The 13,759-nt window shown below is 39.8% G+C and overlaps 1 protein-coding gene across 3 annotated transcripts in view; it reads right to left on the bottom strand.

The window, feature by feature from the left end:
• KANSL1 (KAT8 regulatory NSL complex subunit 1) overlaps window positions 1-13,759 on the bottom strand; it is a 169,476-nt gene that overhangs the window by 14,349 nt on the left and 141,368 nt on the right. For all 3 annotated transcript variants that reach the window (XM_082861649.1, XM_082861648.1, XM_082861650.1), the window contains exon 7: window positions 4,456-4,627. In XM_082861649.1, coding sequence (XP_082717775.1) covers window positions 4,456-4,627 — 172 coding nt within the window. The remainder of the gene's footprint in view (window positions 1-4,455; window positions 4,628-13,759) is intronic.

Genomic DNA, 13,759 nt, shown 5'->3' with positions numbered 1-13,759 from the left:
ACTAAGCAGAACCAAGAGCAATTTCCCCTATAAGCCCATTGAGTAAGCAGTTAGGGATAATAACAAACTGTTTAAGGGACTCAGGCTGCTAGAAGTTTGCCGTGTTTTAACTGCTTTTATATGAGTAAAGAGAAACTCAAGTTAAACCCCCCAGTCAGTGAACAAAAATGATCTCTTAGGAATTGCTGGTCTGAGTTCCTGTTCTGAGTAATAACACCTGGGATCTACAGAGCTACAACTCTGAAACAGATTGGATATAGAGGACCTGAAAGTAAGCAAAGAGTTGTAAAAATGGAAGAGAACACAGTAGGGACCCATTCAGCTAGAGGACTCCACACACTGCATGCCTGCATAGGTAATGGCTATTAAAGTATATTATCAAACAGGAAGGTGCAGATCCTTGAAATGCAGATCAATGACAGGAAACATCATCTTAGGTTACTATTTCCTCAAACAAAATGAAAAGACTTTAACTTCAGGCCCACCAGGGTCTGACACTCCAAGATTAACCTGTTTTACTCATTACTTTCCACCATTTTCTCAAGAACACTTTCTTGTGGTGTTTTGTAATGCTCACTTCCTCCTCCTGCTGGTAAGGTGCAGTGGCCTCATGTATACAGCTAATTGTCTTGGCAAGCTCTCTCAAAAGAGCATTGATCTTCACAGCCAGCAGGTGGTGCTCTTATTAAGCACAAACCTAAATCTAAACATTCTTTTCCCCAAGGTTATATACATCCTCTACATTTCAAGCTAAGGATTAACTGGCTTGATTAAGTGAGGTAATAAGGAAACAAGCTCCTCTTTCTGGAGTACTAAAGGGTTATCACACCCTAATGTCTCCACCTTCCAGTCAGGCAGCAGTTCCTCAAATTAATGGTAGCGGCTGAGGCGTGGCAAGATGGAAGATAGAACTCTAAGATTAAGAGCTGCAGTTGGTTCCCATCCTCACAAAGTACACAAACTTGTTAGGAAACATTAGTAAAACTCTACACGAAAATGAAAAGTTGGAAGTCCCGCCGTCTTTAAATACAGTCTAGAGAAGAGGCTGCAAAGGGGTGGCGCAGAAGTCAGGTGTGGAGCACGTCTGACCCACACAGGGTGCTGGCTGCTAGTCTTCACCATTACTCACTATTCTACACAGAGATATTTGGGGCATCTCAATACTTTAGGAGGTGCTATTCCCATCTTTGTGGCCCTGGGAATCTTCCAGTTTACAAATAGATAGCATTCTGAATGTGGCAGTTGTCTGGATCAAGTCAAAATTATCCCGATAGTCACAATATTAGATACACTAATTAGGTCCCCGAATCAACCCACAGAAAGTCTAATTTATCCATAAGCAGATACGTTAATCATTCTACTTGGTATATATACTATTCCCCTGTACAGTCTCATAAGTAGAGTTTAATGACCAACTCGCTTGTCCAAACCCCAATGTCATCGTTAGGAGAGGTGTGTGTGTGTGTGTGTGTGTGTGTGTGTGTGTGTGTGTGTGTGTGTGTGTGTGTGTGTGTGTGTGTGTGTGTGTGTGTGTGTGTGTGTGTGTGTGTGTGTGTGTCAGAGAGAGGGGAGAGAAGGGGGAAAGGCAGGAGGGGGAAAAAGTGGTGGGGGAGACAGGACAGACACAGAGAAACGGCAGGCAGGAAAATGAAGACCACAGAGACCATAGAAAGGGGTCTCCTTCCTTTCCCCCTCATTTGCTACCTATAGTTGCTTGGAATGGAATGGAGTGGGGAAGTATAAGGGCAGCAGTCAGATTTATAGATACGATGCAGTCAGAAGAACAGAAAGCGTTAACAGGGAATAGCTGAATGATGGAACAGGAGACGCCAGGCAAGTGTTTCGGGCATATCTGATCAGGGGATGGGAGACAGAATTCACAACTATACATGGTAATACTGCTGACAAAGGAATGATCAACATATTTATCAACTGATATTCAATGAGTATGGAAGAGACCTTATCAGAATCGGATATAACTATAGGCTTCAGCCTTCTTTATTCAAATATGAGACCATACAATTCAATATTGTAATCCTGAGAGAGTAACTCAAGAAATGTTCCCAAATCATCCTGGTGTCTCTGTCTGTAGCTAGAGTCTGGAAACAGGTAGAAACCTGACTTCTCTTAATATCCTGGCTGGGGAGAAACATGAACTATAGTGAAAAGAAGGACAGGTATCAGATGACCTCGGTTTGAATTCTGGAGCCTTCTACATTAGCTATGTAGCCTGAGATAAACCACAACCTCTCTAAGCCTATTTCTTGATCTGTAAAACTGAAGTAAATTTATAAGAGTACTGAGAGAAGCAAATGAAACAAGTATAAGAAAAGTGCTTGTAAACTATAAAACATTATATAAATATTATCTTAAGTTATGTAAGTTATAATCCAAATGGCAAGAAAGGGTAAATGTCAATGACTCTGGAATCTGAAGTACAGAGGAGGATGTTGTAGTGTTTTCTACTCATCATGTTCTAAAGTTTATTTACTGCTCCACTACTCCTGACCTAAACCCCTGCCTAGCTTGCTATCCCTATGTTTCAAGTTCTCTAAATATTTCCACTCTTACTAGAAGTCATGTGGCAGCAAGAATATTATACCATGCCTTTCTTACAGTTGAAGGGAGTCATGATAGTAAGGCTTGGAGTAGCTCAACAGATGTAGGTGACCAAGAAAGAATCCAGTCATTTGAAGAACAGATAAGGAATGAGGGGATTACAGTCATCTAATGTTTGATCAATTAGAAGATGGGATTCTCCAGGATAGTTTATCAGTAATGACTGTTTTTATAAATAAAGTTTTATTGAAACAGCCACACCCACTTGCTTATACATGGTCTACGACTGCTTTTGTGCTATATGGGCAGAGTTGCCTAGTTACAACATAGACTAAACCTAGCCAGTATGATCCATAAAGCCTAAATTATTTAGTATCTGCCCTTTTATGAAAAAGATAATATACTACTGATGCTAGAAAAAACTTGGGTTTTCTTCTCATGCCAATAAGTAAATCTTACATCCCATACAATTCACATTCCCCAGACTCCTGTTTTAGTTATCCTCCTTTCAAAAACTTGTACAGACTATCTGTAAGGTGCTATGAAGGATAGAGCAGGAAGAAAAACATGGTCCCTTATCCCGAGAGAACTTAAAATTTAACTAATGGAAAATAAGGTCATAAACAGACATCATATAAGCCATAACACATAGATAAAATAACACAGTGATCCAAGAGGGGCCAGATCATGAGATTATTTGCAAATCAGTGAAACAAATCCAGATTATGGAAACACTGGCTTCCTGTAGTCTACAGAACAGTTTTCAACATTTTTGCTCATGTACCCCCACCATTTGAAATGTAATTTTTTATTTTTTAAATTTTTAAATTTTTTTGCCACACCGCGAGGCTTGTGGGATCTCAGTTCCCCGACCACGAATTGAACCCAGGCCCTGAGCAGTGAAAGCATGGAGTCCTAACCACTGGACCGCCGGAGAATTCCGAAATACAGTTTTTAAGAAAATCATAAACTCAGACAGTTGTAAAGGCTGTATTTTCTAGAATACTACATGCATTAAAGATATTTATTTATACCAACACCTCAGCATGTACATATATAATATTTACCTTAACTAAAAAAAATCTTTTACACCTACTTATTCAATCAGACTACAGTCACAGTAAAATCTAATTTCAGTTGTTAATTCTTTCTCTTTTTAAAACTTAAATACTGTACAGTTGACGTGCAATATGTTAGTTTCAGGTGTAAGTTATTAATTCTCTAAATATTTATTTTAAGGTGACAGAAAAGGCAGAGAATCTTGACTTAAGTTATATACAAAAAAATAATGTACCTCCATCTTCATTATTTTTTATTCAAAACTTTTTTTACTTAATTCCCACAGGATTCTTCTTCAGGAGCCATGAACTCTGAAATGGTTCCTTTGGTGTCCCTACTGCCCAAGGTTTTTATACTCTGGGGGGCAAGACCCACAGCAAGACTCAATATGGGTAAGAGGAATGACTTTCACGTAGTGGGAGAAAAGCAATTATGACAAGGGAGGTGGAAAAGGAAAATTGGCAGACTCGAAGGCTTATCAGGTAGATCAACTTAGCAGCGCTGCCCATGCTGTTTTACATCATGGCACACACAGATAATACATTTTTTAAGACAGACTCTGTATAACAAGACCAGGCTCCAAGCGTTGTGGCTGGAGGAAACTGTCCTAGCCTCACCATTTGAAGTGTTAGGGGAATTTCTCTCTTAGCAAGCTGCAAAGTTTTAGTGGCACATTCCGGTCTGGGAGATCTATTTGCAAAATTCTAAGAGAAGACTTTATTGACAGCAATACCTTGACAGTACCTGGGAGTTGTACCAGAATCTTGGCCGACTTTCTTTCACTTTGAACCCTTTAAGTCTCACGTATTAGACTTTATATTATGTAGACTTTCTTACCATCTGGAAATGCTAGAACCGGGTGAACACAAGAATCCAACTGGGAAAGGCGTTCCAACAGAGGGGCTTCATAGTGGATTTCTGGAGGCGTGGTGCTGGCACTGCCTGAGCCGCACAGTGCACAGGAGGGGTTCACATCACAGCCAGAGCGCACTGTGCTGTTCCGGTGAACCTGTGAAAAGTCAGACAAAACTGACAATTCAGTGTCTGATAAAAACCCAGCTCCCCATTCAGTATCCCAAAGATTCAAAAGGCCCTCTCTAGGGACTTCCTTGGCAGTCCAGTCGTTAAGACTCCGCACTTCCAATGAAGGGGGGCACGGGTCCGATCCCTGGTCGGGGAACTAAGGTCCTGCATGCCGCGCAGTGCGGCTGGAAACAAACAAAAAATCATTATGATGTACACCTGAAACTATATAATGTTACATGTCCATTATACCTCAATAAAATAAGAAATAAAAGTGACCTGCAAGCTAAAAAAAAAAAAAAAAGGCCCTCTCTAGATACATATATGACACCAAACAAAAAGTCTGACCAGTTTGTTAAAAGATTTCCATTTCTCCAACACATTAACCTTCAAAGTAATTAAGTAAACCTGCTTCTTCTCCAATGAAGACATCAAGTTATGTGAAGCCCTTAGGTCCTTACCAAGAACACTTTACAAAACCTGTATGTTTCTACCACCTTGATGGTTTTCCACCATCTGCTAAGGTGAATAGCTGGCTCCAGATTTCTGGCTGGAACATGACTTTGCCCTCTTCAGCAACTTCATCCACCTAAGAGCCATACTAATGAATAACAAACCATACCTCTCCTGTTCTTTTCACATCTCCTGCTATAAAAAGACTTCCAGGTGGCCTGAAACGACACGGCAAATTTCCGTGGACTACACAGAACTCATTAGCTACTCTTTAACCTAGCCTAAAAATCTACTGTTATAAAGCTCATACTTAAGTAATGAAAATGAATTTGGGATGGTGAGTGTTCATACCCACAGTCTTTGTGTTAGATTAACTCCAATGGGATAGAAATAATTTTCATTAAACGTCCTTTGTATACATGTTAGCAGGATAAGAAATACCTCTCCAGCTAAGTCCACAGTCAAAAATAATCACAGTTGGGCTTCCTTGGTGGCGCAGTGGTTGAGAGTCTGCCTGCCGATGCAGGGGACACGGGTTCGTGCCCCGGTCCAGGAGGATCCCACATGCCGCGGAGCGGCTGGGCCCGTGAGCCACGGCTGCTGAGCCTGCGCATCCGGAGCCTGTGCTCCACGACGGGAGAGGCCACAAGAGTGAGAGGCCCACGTACCGCAGAAAATAAATCACAATCAAAAATAATCTAAGTCTTCAAAAGATTTAATTCTGTTAAAAACAAAATGGGATTTTTATGATTTTGTGCTTTGAGGAGAAAACTTCAGGTCATGCTGAGTGCAGGATCCCTAGGTTCTTGTGTTAGGATGAACAAGTCTGGCATTTGCCAAATCATGACCACAAAAAAGTCATCTGGGTAGCATGCAGTCCTAGAAGAAGGGACTTGTCTGTGGAATGACACTATGACAAGGGATGCTAGGAGCAAAGGTAGTATCATAATAAAGACAAAAGGGTAGCATCAAAACTCTGTAACAACTGTGAGAGGTGCATTTAGTTTCAGCACACCCAACTCTTGAAAGCTGTTTGCCTTCACAGACACGCACAGAAGAAAGATAAATATGAGAACAATGCAGTCTTTATCAACATTGCCCAACTGCCTCCTTCTTGCAGCGACATAGATGGGTGGCATTCAAAGAAGGCCCTGTGAAGGTTAGACTGGGCAACTTACGCTAAAGTAAAAGTATTCTAATAAGCTGCAATTGTAGATGCCTTTGAAAGGAAATTATACCAACTAAACACACACTTCTGTAGACATTAACTGGTACTGTTTTGGGAAAAAATACCTCTTGCAACCTATTTAACCAGGGCTGGCTTTCTGGGGGAGGTAACATTTTGAGGCAGAGAGAGAGAGGGGCCTACGTTGGCAGGGACAAAGACCACAGACTGCACAGGAGATGAATGGGAGGATTTAGGTAATCAGAATCCAAAAATGGCACCAAAACTTTAAACACTGACAAGATTAGAAAAACATATAAAAATCAGAATAAGAAATCTTAAAAGGGAGGTATATTTTCTCCTCATAAATTAACCCATGACATCAATCAGCTCTCCAAGTGGGCAATGCACAGCATTCCATTTTATAGACTGGATGTAGAGTAAAAACGATATGGCAAGAGGAACCAACTAGGAGAAAGATTAAAATAAAAACTGAAATTACCAAAAGAAAAAATACATGCTAGAAACAGCAAATTTAAGAACTGCTCTTTGGGAGTTTTTTCTCCCCCTCTTCCCAAACCCACCTCAAGAATGGCTTAGATAGGAACAGAGCAATTAATTAGATAAACTGTAAGACTGGCCTAATAAAGAGAAAAAAGGAAAAAATGCAAACATATAAGAACTCCTCAAAAAAGCACTAGTTAATTGATAAACTGGATACAAGATACAATAGTGTAGACACATACACACAGCCAAGTTAAAATAAAAATAAATAGTCTTGACATAATAATGTTATCCAAATAAAACACTAACATGTAGAGAGATGCAGAGAGAAGGAGGATAGAGGAATGTGCAAGAAACCACTGACGTGGTTATGATGGTGGGGAGGAGATTAAGGAGAGCTTTCATTTTCCACATTATGCATTTCTATAATGTTTAAATGTTACAATTTTTATATTCCATCTAACTGGAGAATACAATACACATGCCTTAAATAAAGGTAGGGGCTCAGACTAGTCTTGTGTCCTCAGTGAAGTCTTTAAAAACACTGAAGAACAGATAATTTCTATTCAATTAAAATGGCTGGTGCTAGCATAAAGAAATTAGATTTGTAGGGCTTCTCTGGTGGCACAGTGGTTGAGAATCTGCCTGCCAATGCAGGGGACACGGGTTTGAGCCCCGGTCTGGGAAGATCCCACATGCCGCGGAGCAACTAGGCCTGTGAGCCACAACTACTGAGCCTGCGCGTCTGGAGCTTGTGCTCCACACGAGAGGCCGCGACAGTGAGAGGCCCGTGCACCGCGATGAAGAGTGGCCCCCACTCGCCGCAACTAGAGAAAGCCCTCACACAGAAACCAAGACCCAACACAGCCATAAATAAATAAATAATTTTTTAAAAAATGAGTTTTCATCAGAATTTTAAAAAAATTAGATTTCTTTAGTCCTCTTAGAAAAATAGAATTGATTTAAAACCTGATAAAAAGTATGTGCACACATACTTACACACCAACCTTACTTTTGAATGAAAAACTGTGAAGTGTTAATAGAACCTAGAAGTATATAAAAATATCTTAATTTATTAAGAGATAAATTTGGGGAATTTTTTTGAAGGACAGTTCGGGCAACTTTAAATATACACACACAGAATTAAGATGCCAAATTATACACATGTATTTATTTATTTGTTTATTTTTAAAACCACAAAAAAATAAAAACAACCTACCATGAGCAAGTGGGATTTATTCCTGGATATCAAAAGTATTTGATATTAGGACATCAATTAATACAATTTCACACTGCCCATTCAACATCTCCACTTAGATGTCTTAACAGGTATTCAGAGTTAGTGAGTTAACACTGAGCTCCTAACTCTTCCCAACTTCCAGTTGCTCAATCGTAAATCCTTGGACTCATCCTAAACTCCTTTATCATACCCCCAAACCAATTATGAAATCCTATCGTCTCTGCCTTCGAAATGTATCCAGGATCTGACCACTTCATACCACCTCAACTGCAGTCACTATCTTTTCTCATATGGGTTTCTTAAATAGCCTCCAAACTGGTCTTCCTGCTTGTCCCTCCTTCCAGTTATTTGACACAGTAGTTGATGTAATCTTGTTTTACAACCTCAGTCAGACCATGCCAGTCCTCTGCTCAAAACCTTCCAATGGCTCATCTCATGAGGAATAAAAGTCAAAGTTCTGGCACTGGTACACACAAAGCCCTATACCATCTGTCACTTCTATCCCCTCTGACTTCATTTCCTGCTTCTCTCCTAGCTCACGCTACCAGTTCCTCTGACTTCCTTGTTCCTTCCCCAAAATGACAGGCAAACTTCCTGATCACAGGCCCCTGCCCTTGGCTCTTCTATTAGCTCCATGGTCATTCCCTCACCTCAGGTGTTTTTCTCAAGTGTCATCTTCCTAAAAGTAACTTTTATTTAGAAACATACAAGTGACCAAAGAGTCTATCTATTCTTGACTATAACAACAATAAAAAAAATACTGGAATAAGTTTAACTAGAAATTTTAAGCACAAAGCTTAAAGCTATTAATTATTAATATTCTACAGATTAATCTATAATCTTAAACTCAGTAGGTTTTTGGTACAGAAGAGAGAAGAGACAAATGTAACTTAAATAAACTACAAACTGGAAGAATAAATGCCAAGGGGAAAAGTTCCCAGAAATTTTCTGATAAGCAAAGGTAGACGGGAGTGATATGCCCTACCACATTTTAAAAGTTACAGTAATTTAAAAAAATATGCTACTGGTTAAGGAACAGAAAAATTAATTAAACAAAAAGAAAAAATAGATCAATATATATAACATGACAATTTAATGTTTAACACAGGCAATATTTCTAAATGAATTAACTAAAGAAAGGGTCAGGGGGAGATGACTTTTCCAATAAATGAATCAGGGAAATCAAGGTCTAGGGGGTGGGAAGAAGTTGGATTCCTACTTCACATCAAAATAAATTCCAAAGGTATTAAAGATTTAAAGATAAAACAAACATGTTTAAACTGTAAAAGAAAAATTATGTGTCAACATACAGTAGTTAAAAGTATGGGCAGGGCTTCCCTGGTGGCGCAGTGGTTGAGAGTCCATCGGCAGGCCACAAAGACTTTATTGAGGGGACGCGGGTTCGTGCCCCAGTCCAGGAGGATCCCACGCCACGGAGCTGCTGGGCCCGTGAGCCATGGCCGCTGAGCATGCGCGTCCGGAGCCTGTGCTCCGCAACAGGAGAGGCCACAACAGTAAGAGGCCCGCGTAACGCAAAAAATAAAAAAGTGTAGGCAATGGGGCCAGGCTGTCTGGGTTTGAGCCCTAACTCTGCTGCTTACTAGCTGTATAACTTTAGACAAGTTAAGTAATGGCTTCATCCATAATAACAGCTGCTTATCTGATAAGGCTGTTTTGAGAATAAATATCACTTGCAACAGTGTCTGGTCTCAACTCTGTTATTTTGTAGTCATACAAAGTACACTGTCTTCACTTATAATGGGGAGAGAAAAAAAAAAGACATCAACCATAAAGATCATCGATATCAAATTCTTGTTTCTTGTTAGTTGTATGACCTCCTCAAATTTACTCATCTGTTATTAAAGGATCAATAATGCCAATTTCATGGGATTGTGGGAAATGTAAAATGATTTCTCAAACTACTGAAACACTACACAAATGCTAGCTAAATTAGTATATGTCAAGGTTTCTCAACAACAGCACTACTGACACTTTGAGCTGGATAATTTTTTTGTTGGGAGGAGATGTCCTGTGCACTGTAAATAAGCAGCAGCTTCCCGGACCTTTCTACTCATGGTGCAAGTAACACCTTCCTCCCCACCTTTTGTGACAACCAAAAATGACTACATTGTCAAATGTTTCTTGGGGGTGGGCAGGTGGGTCAAAAATCATTGAGAACCATGCAGCTCAAATTATGGTTATCCCTCCTAGTAAACTTCAACGCACAGGCTCCCATTAAATATTAATGGTGAGAGAGAAGAAAGGTCTCAAGACTACTGCAGTCAAAAGAACTCAACAGCAAAAAGGAAAAAAAAAAAAAAAAAAGAACTCAACAGCAAGCTTGAGGAGGCTTCCACTAATCAAAAATGACAATTTGAGCATAGAAAAGAATTTCAATGACTTGAATAACTCAAATATGTTTAAGTCGATGACTTCATAATCATACACCCCCCCCTCCACAAAGACTTTATTGATTGCCCTTGGAAGATGGCAGGAAATCAACTTACTGTTTGAAAATTGGTAGATAAAGTAACATGAATCATGCTTCTTTCTGCACAAACTGTACTTAAGGGTAAACCAATAGTATAAAAGGGCATTTTTCTCTTATAGAATGCTCGTATTTATCCTTTAGCCATAAACTAGAAAACCGGACAACACACAGCTTAAGACAGAAACAAATGAGGTAGCCTGTGACTGCCTTGGCTTTCTGCCTGGAGGCACACTGCAGACTGCACAGCAGGTGAGGGATTCTAAGCAGAGCGTGATGGTTTCACTGAGTTGAGGAAATACACTCCCAGAGACTGAAGTACAGAGGCTCAGGTGACTGGTAATTATGAGGCAGAATTCTTGAGAAGAGGAAGCCATACAGAAAAAGAGCTCCAGAAATCTTCATGAGATTTCCTTGAGTGTTTGCTGAATACTAAGAAGCCCACGTACAGGGTGAAACTCCATCAGGTCAGGCAAAGAGCAACGAAGGAGCTGTGAACTGAACAGTTCCCCGAGCTCACACAAGCAGGGAGACTTCTCCATTGCGACCAGCCAAGTGGCACAGAGCATTCAAAAAAGACCCCAGAAGATCCTGATTTACTAGTGGAGTTAAAGTAGGCTACTCTACACTCTCCCTAGTAAAGGAAAAACTGAACCTCAAGTAACTTACCTGCCAACAAAACAAAGCCTCTTTAAAGGAAGAAAATACAATCCCTATACTTCAACCACGTAAAATTAAACGCCCAACATCCAAAAAAAACATTGTTAGATGTGCCAAGAGGCGAGAAAGTTATACCACAGGTATAATCAGAAAAATGTAAGCCACTGGATAAATAACTGGAATAACCCAGTTTTCTCGACAAATAAATTGCAAGGAAAAGGGGTATGATGGATAGTTTATAGCAAACCAACACTCTTACTGAGAACTAGAAAGTCCAGATTAAAAAAAAAAAGCAAACTCAACTTTAAGATACAAGAGAAATGCTAAAGCAGTGACACTATCAAGGAGTCAAGATTTCAGAGAGCGTGTAGGACCATGAAGTGTGGAGCTGCTTCTTCCTGTGGACAATGGGTGATTCTGAGTGATGCTTAGAATTTGGTGCCTTGGTAGAGGGTCACTTCTGGGGACAGAGAAATGAGCAGAGATTCTGATGCTTTTGTAGGTCTGAAGGGACAACTTTAGAGACCTGAAGAGCCAAATTCCCAGTGAAAAGGAAGGACAGGAAACTAAGAATGACACGTCAGATACTCCTGCTCCCAAGGCATTTGGAAAATTCCGAAGCTGTGAAAATTCTGAAGCCGTGATGGGCAGGAGGCTAAGAAGCTAAGCAGAAAGCCTCCGGAAAGTAGAGAGATTCTGGCAGGCTCACTTTGATGAGGAGACTACAGTTAGAGTTCAGGATACATGAGGGGGAAGGGCACTGGTCATCGAATCAGGTTCTCATCTGGAAATGGGAGTAAGAAACAAGGCTATGCCCTAAGAATGGACCAGAGAGAAACAAAGCCTTATCAAAACTGTGACCCAGGGGAAGGGTAAGCTGGGACGAAGTGAGAGTGGCATGGACATATATACACTACCAAACGTAAAACAGACAGCTAGTGGGAAGCTGCCGCATAGCACAGGGAGATCAGCTCGGTGCTTTGTGACCACCTAGAGGGGTGGGATAGGGAGGGTGAGAGGGAGATGCAAGAGGGAGGAGATATGGGGATATATGTATAGCTGATTCACTTTGTTATAAAGCAGAAACTAACACACCATTGTAAAGCAATTATACTCCAATAAAGATGTTAAAACAAACAAACTAACAAACAAAACTATAACCTAGCTGCAACTCAGCTCAGTGCCTAACTGCAGTCACGTTTTCGGCTCCCATTCTATATGCCTAGCAGGGGAAGGTGAATCTGTTCTGGGGAAAGAGAGCATCAGAGCTGCGAAAATCTTTTAAATATATAATATCCAACATTGACTCAAAACGAATTTGGCATCGTTATTAGACACACCAGAAGTGTGGATAAGAGAACCGGGAGATAGATTAATTGAGGACCAGAGGAAAAAAATAACAGGGAAATACAGAACAGAATGTACATGCCCGGTGATCAAATCCAACATACTTGTAATCAGAGGTCCATAAGGAGAGAAGAAGACAGAGAATATGGCAAGGGCAATGTTTGAAGAAATAATGGTTCAGTTTGTGCTAAAAATGATTAAAGACACTAATCCACAGACTTAAGAAACTGCAAAACCCAAGCTAAATGAAAACACAAAGAAAACAACATCCAAGCACACCACAAACCTGTTTAAATTGCAAGGAAAAAAATAAAGGGGAAGCCTATAAAATCAGACTTAAAAGACTTACTGGAATGTATGGACTTTATCTGTATCTTGATTCAAACAAACTTTAAAAATCATTTATGGAGTCTGGGTAATCTGAACAGAGGAGTCTCTGGTAACTGTAGGAATCACTGTTAAAGTCAAAAGCATTACCAGTGGCAAAAATCACCGACAATACTGAAGATGGTACTACCTGATTCAATCTTAAAATAGCCTAAACCTGCAATATGCAGAACTGTTAACAACAGTAGATTCTTTGACTTTGGTAAATATTTCTTGGAAAGTAGACCCCCAAGGAACTTGTCTAAGATGATAATGAAAAAGGTAGAGATTCTGAAATTTGTGCCAAAACACTCATGGCTCACTTGGTATATAATAGTAAAAAATGAACTGTGGAATGGTTAAGCAAACCATGGCATCACTTCTTATGTGGCATCTAAAATGCCAAGTACACTGATATTAAGTATGTATATGCAACATAAAAATCAAGTGTATGTGCACAGCAATTAAAACAATCAATGCAAATACATAAGATAATGAAAGAAAATGTACAATCATTTGACTGATCTTTTTTTTGTTTTTACTTGTTTTATTTCATTATTATTATTTTTTTGGCTGCACCGTGCAGCATGCAGGATCTTAGTTCCCTGACCAGGGATTGAACCCATGCCCCCTGCACTGGGAACACAGAGTCTTAATCACTGGACCGCCAGGAAAGTCGCTGACTGACCTTTCATTAGTTTATTTCCCTATAAACTTATTCAGACTATGTTTGAAAACAAAATGGGATCAGTAAATCAATGTTGCAAATAAAGTTTCTGTATTTTATATTTACTTTGGCATACTTAATTAAAAACATCTACTTCATTCTACTCATAATTTTAGAATGAGATTTTAAGAAATGGAAAACGTTGATGGTTAAAGCTTTCATTTTAAA

The sequence above is a fragment of the Leucopleurus acutus genome, assembly GCF_964270905.1.
Source record: "Leucopleurus acutus genome assembly, chromosome: 19".
Taxonomy (NCBI): Eukaryota; Metazoa; Chordata; class Mammalia; order Artiodactyla; family Delphinidae; genus Leucopleurus; species Leucopleurus acutus.
This window is presented reverse-complemented; position numbering and strand designations above follow the sequence as displayed.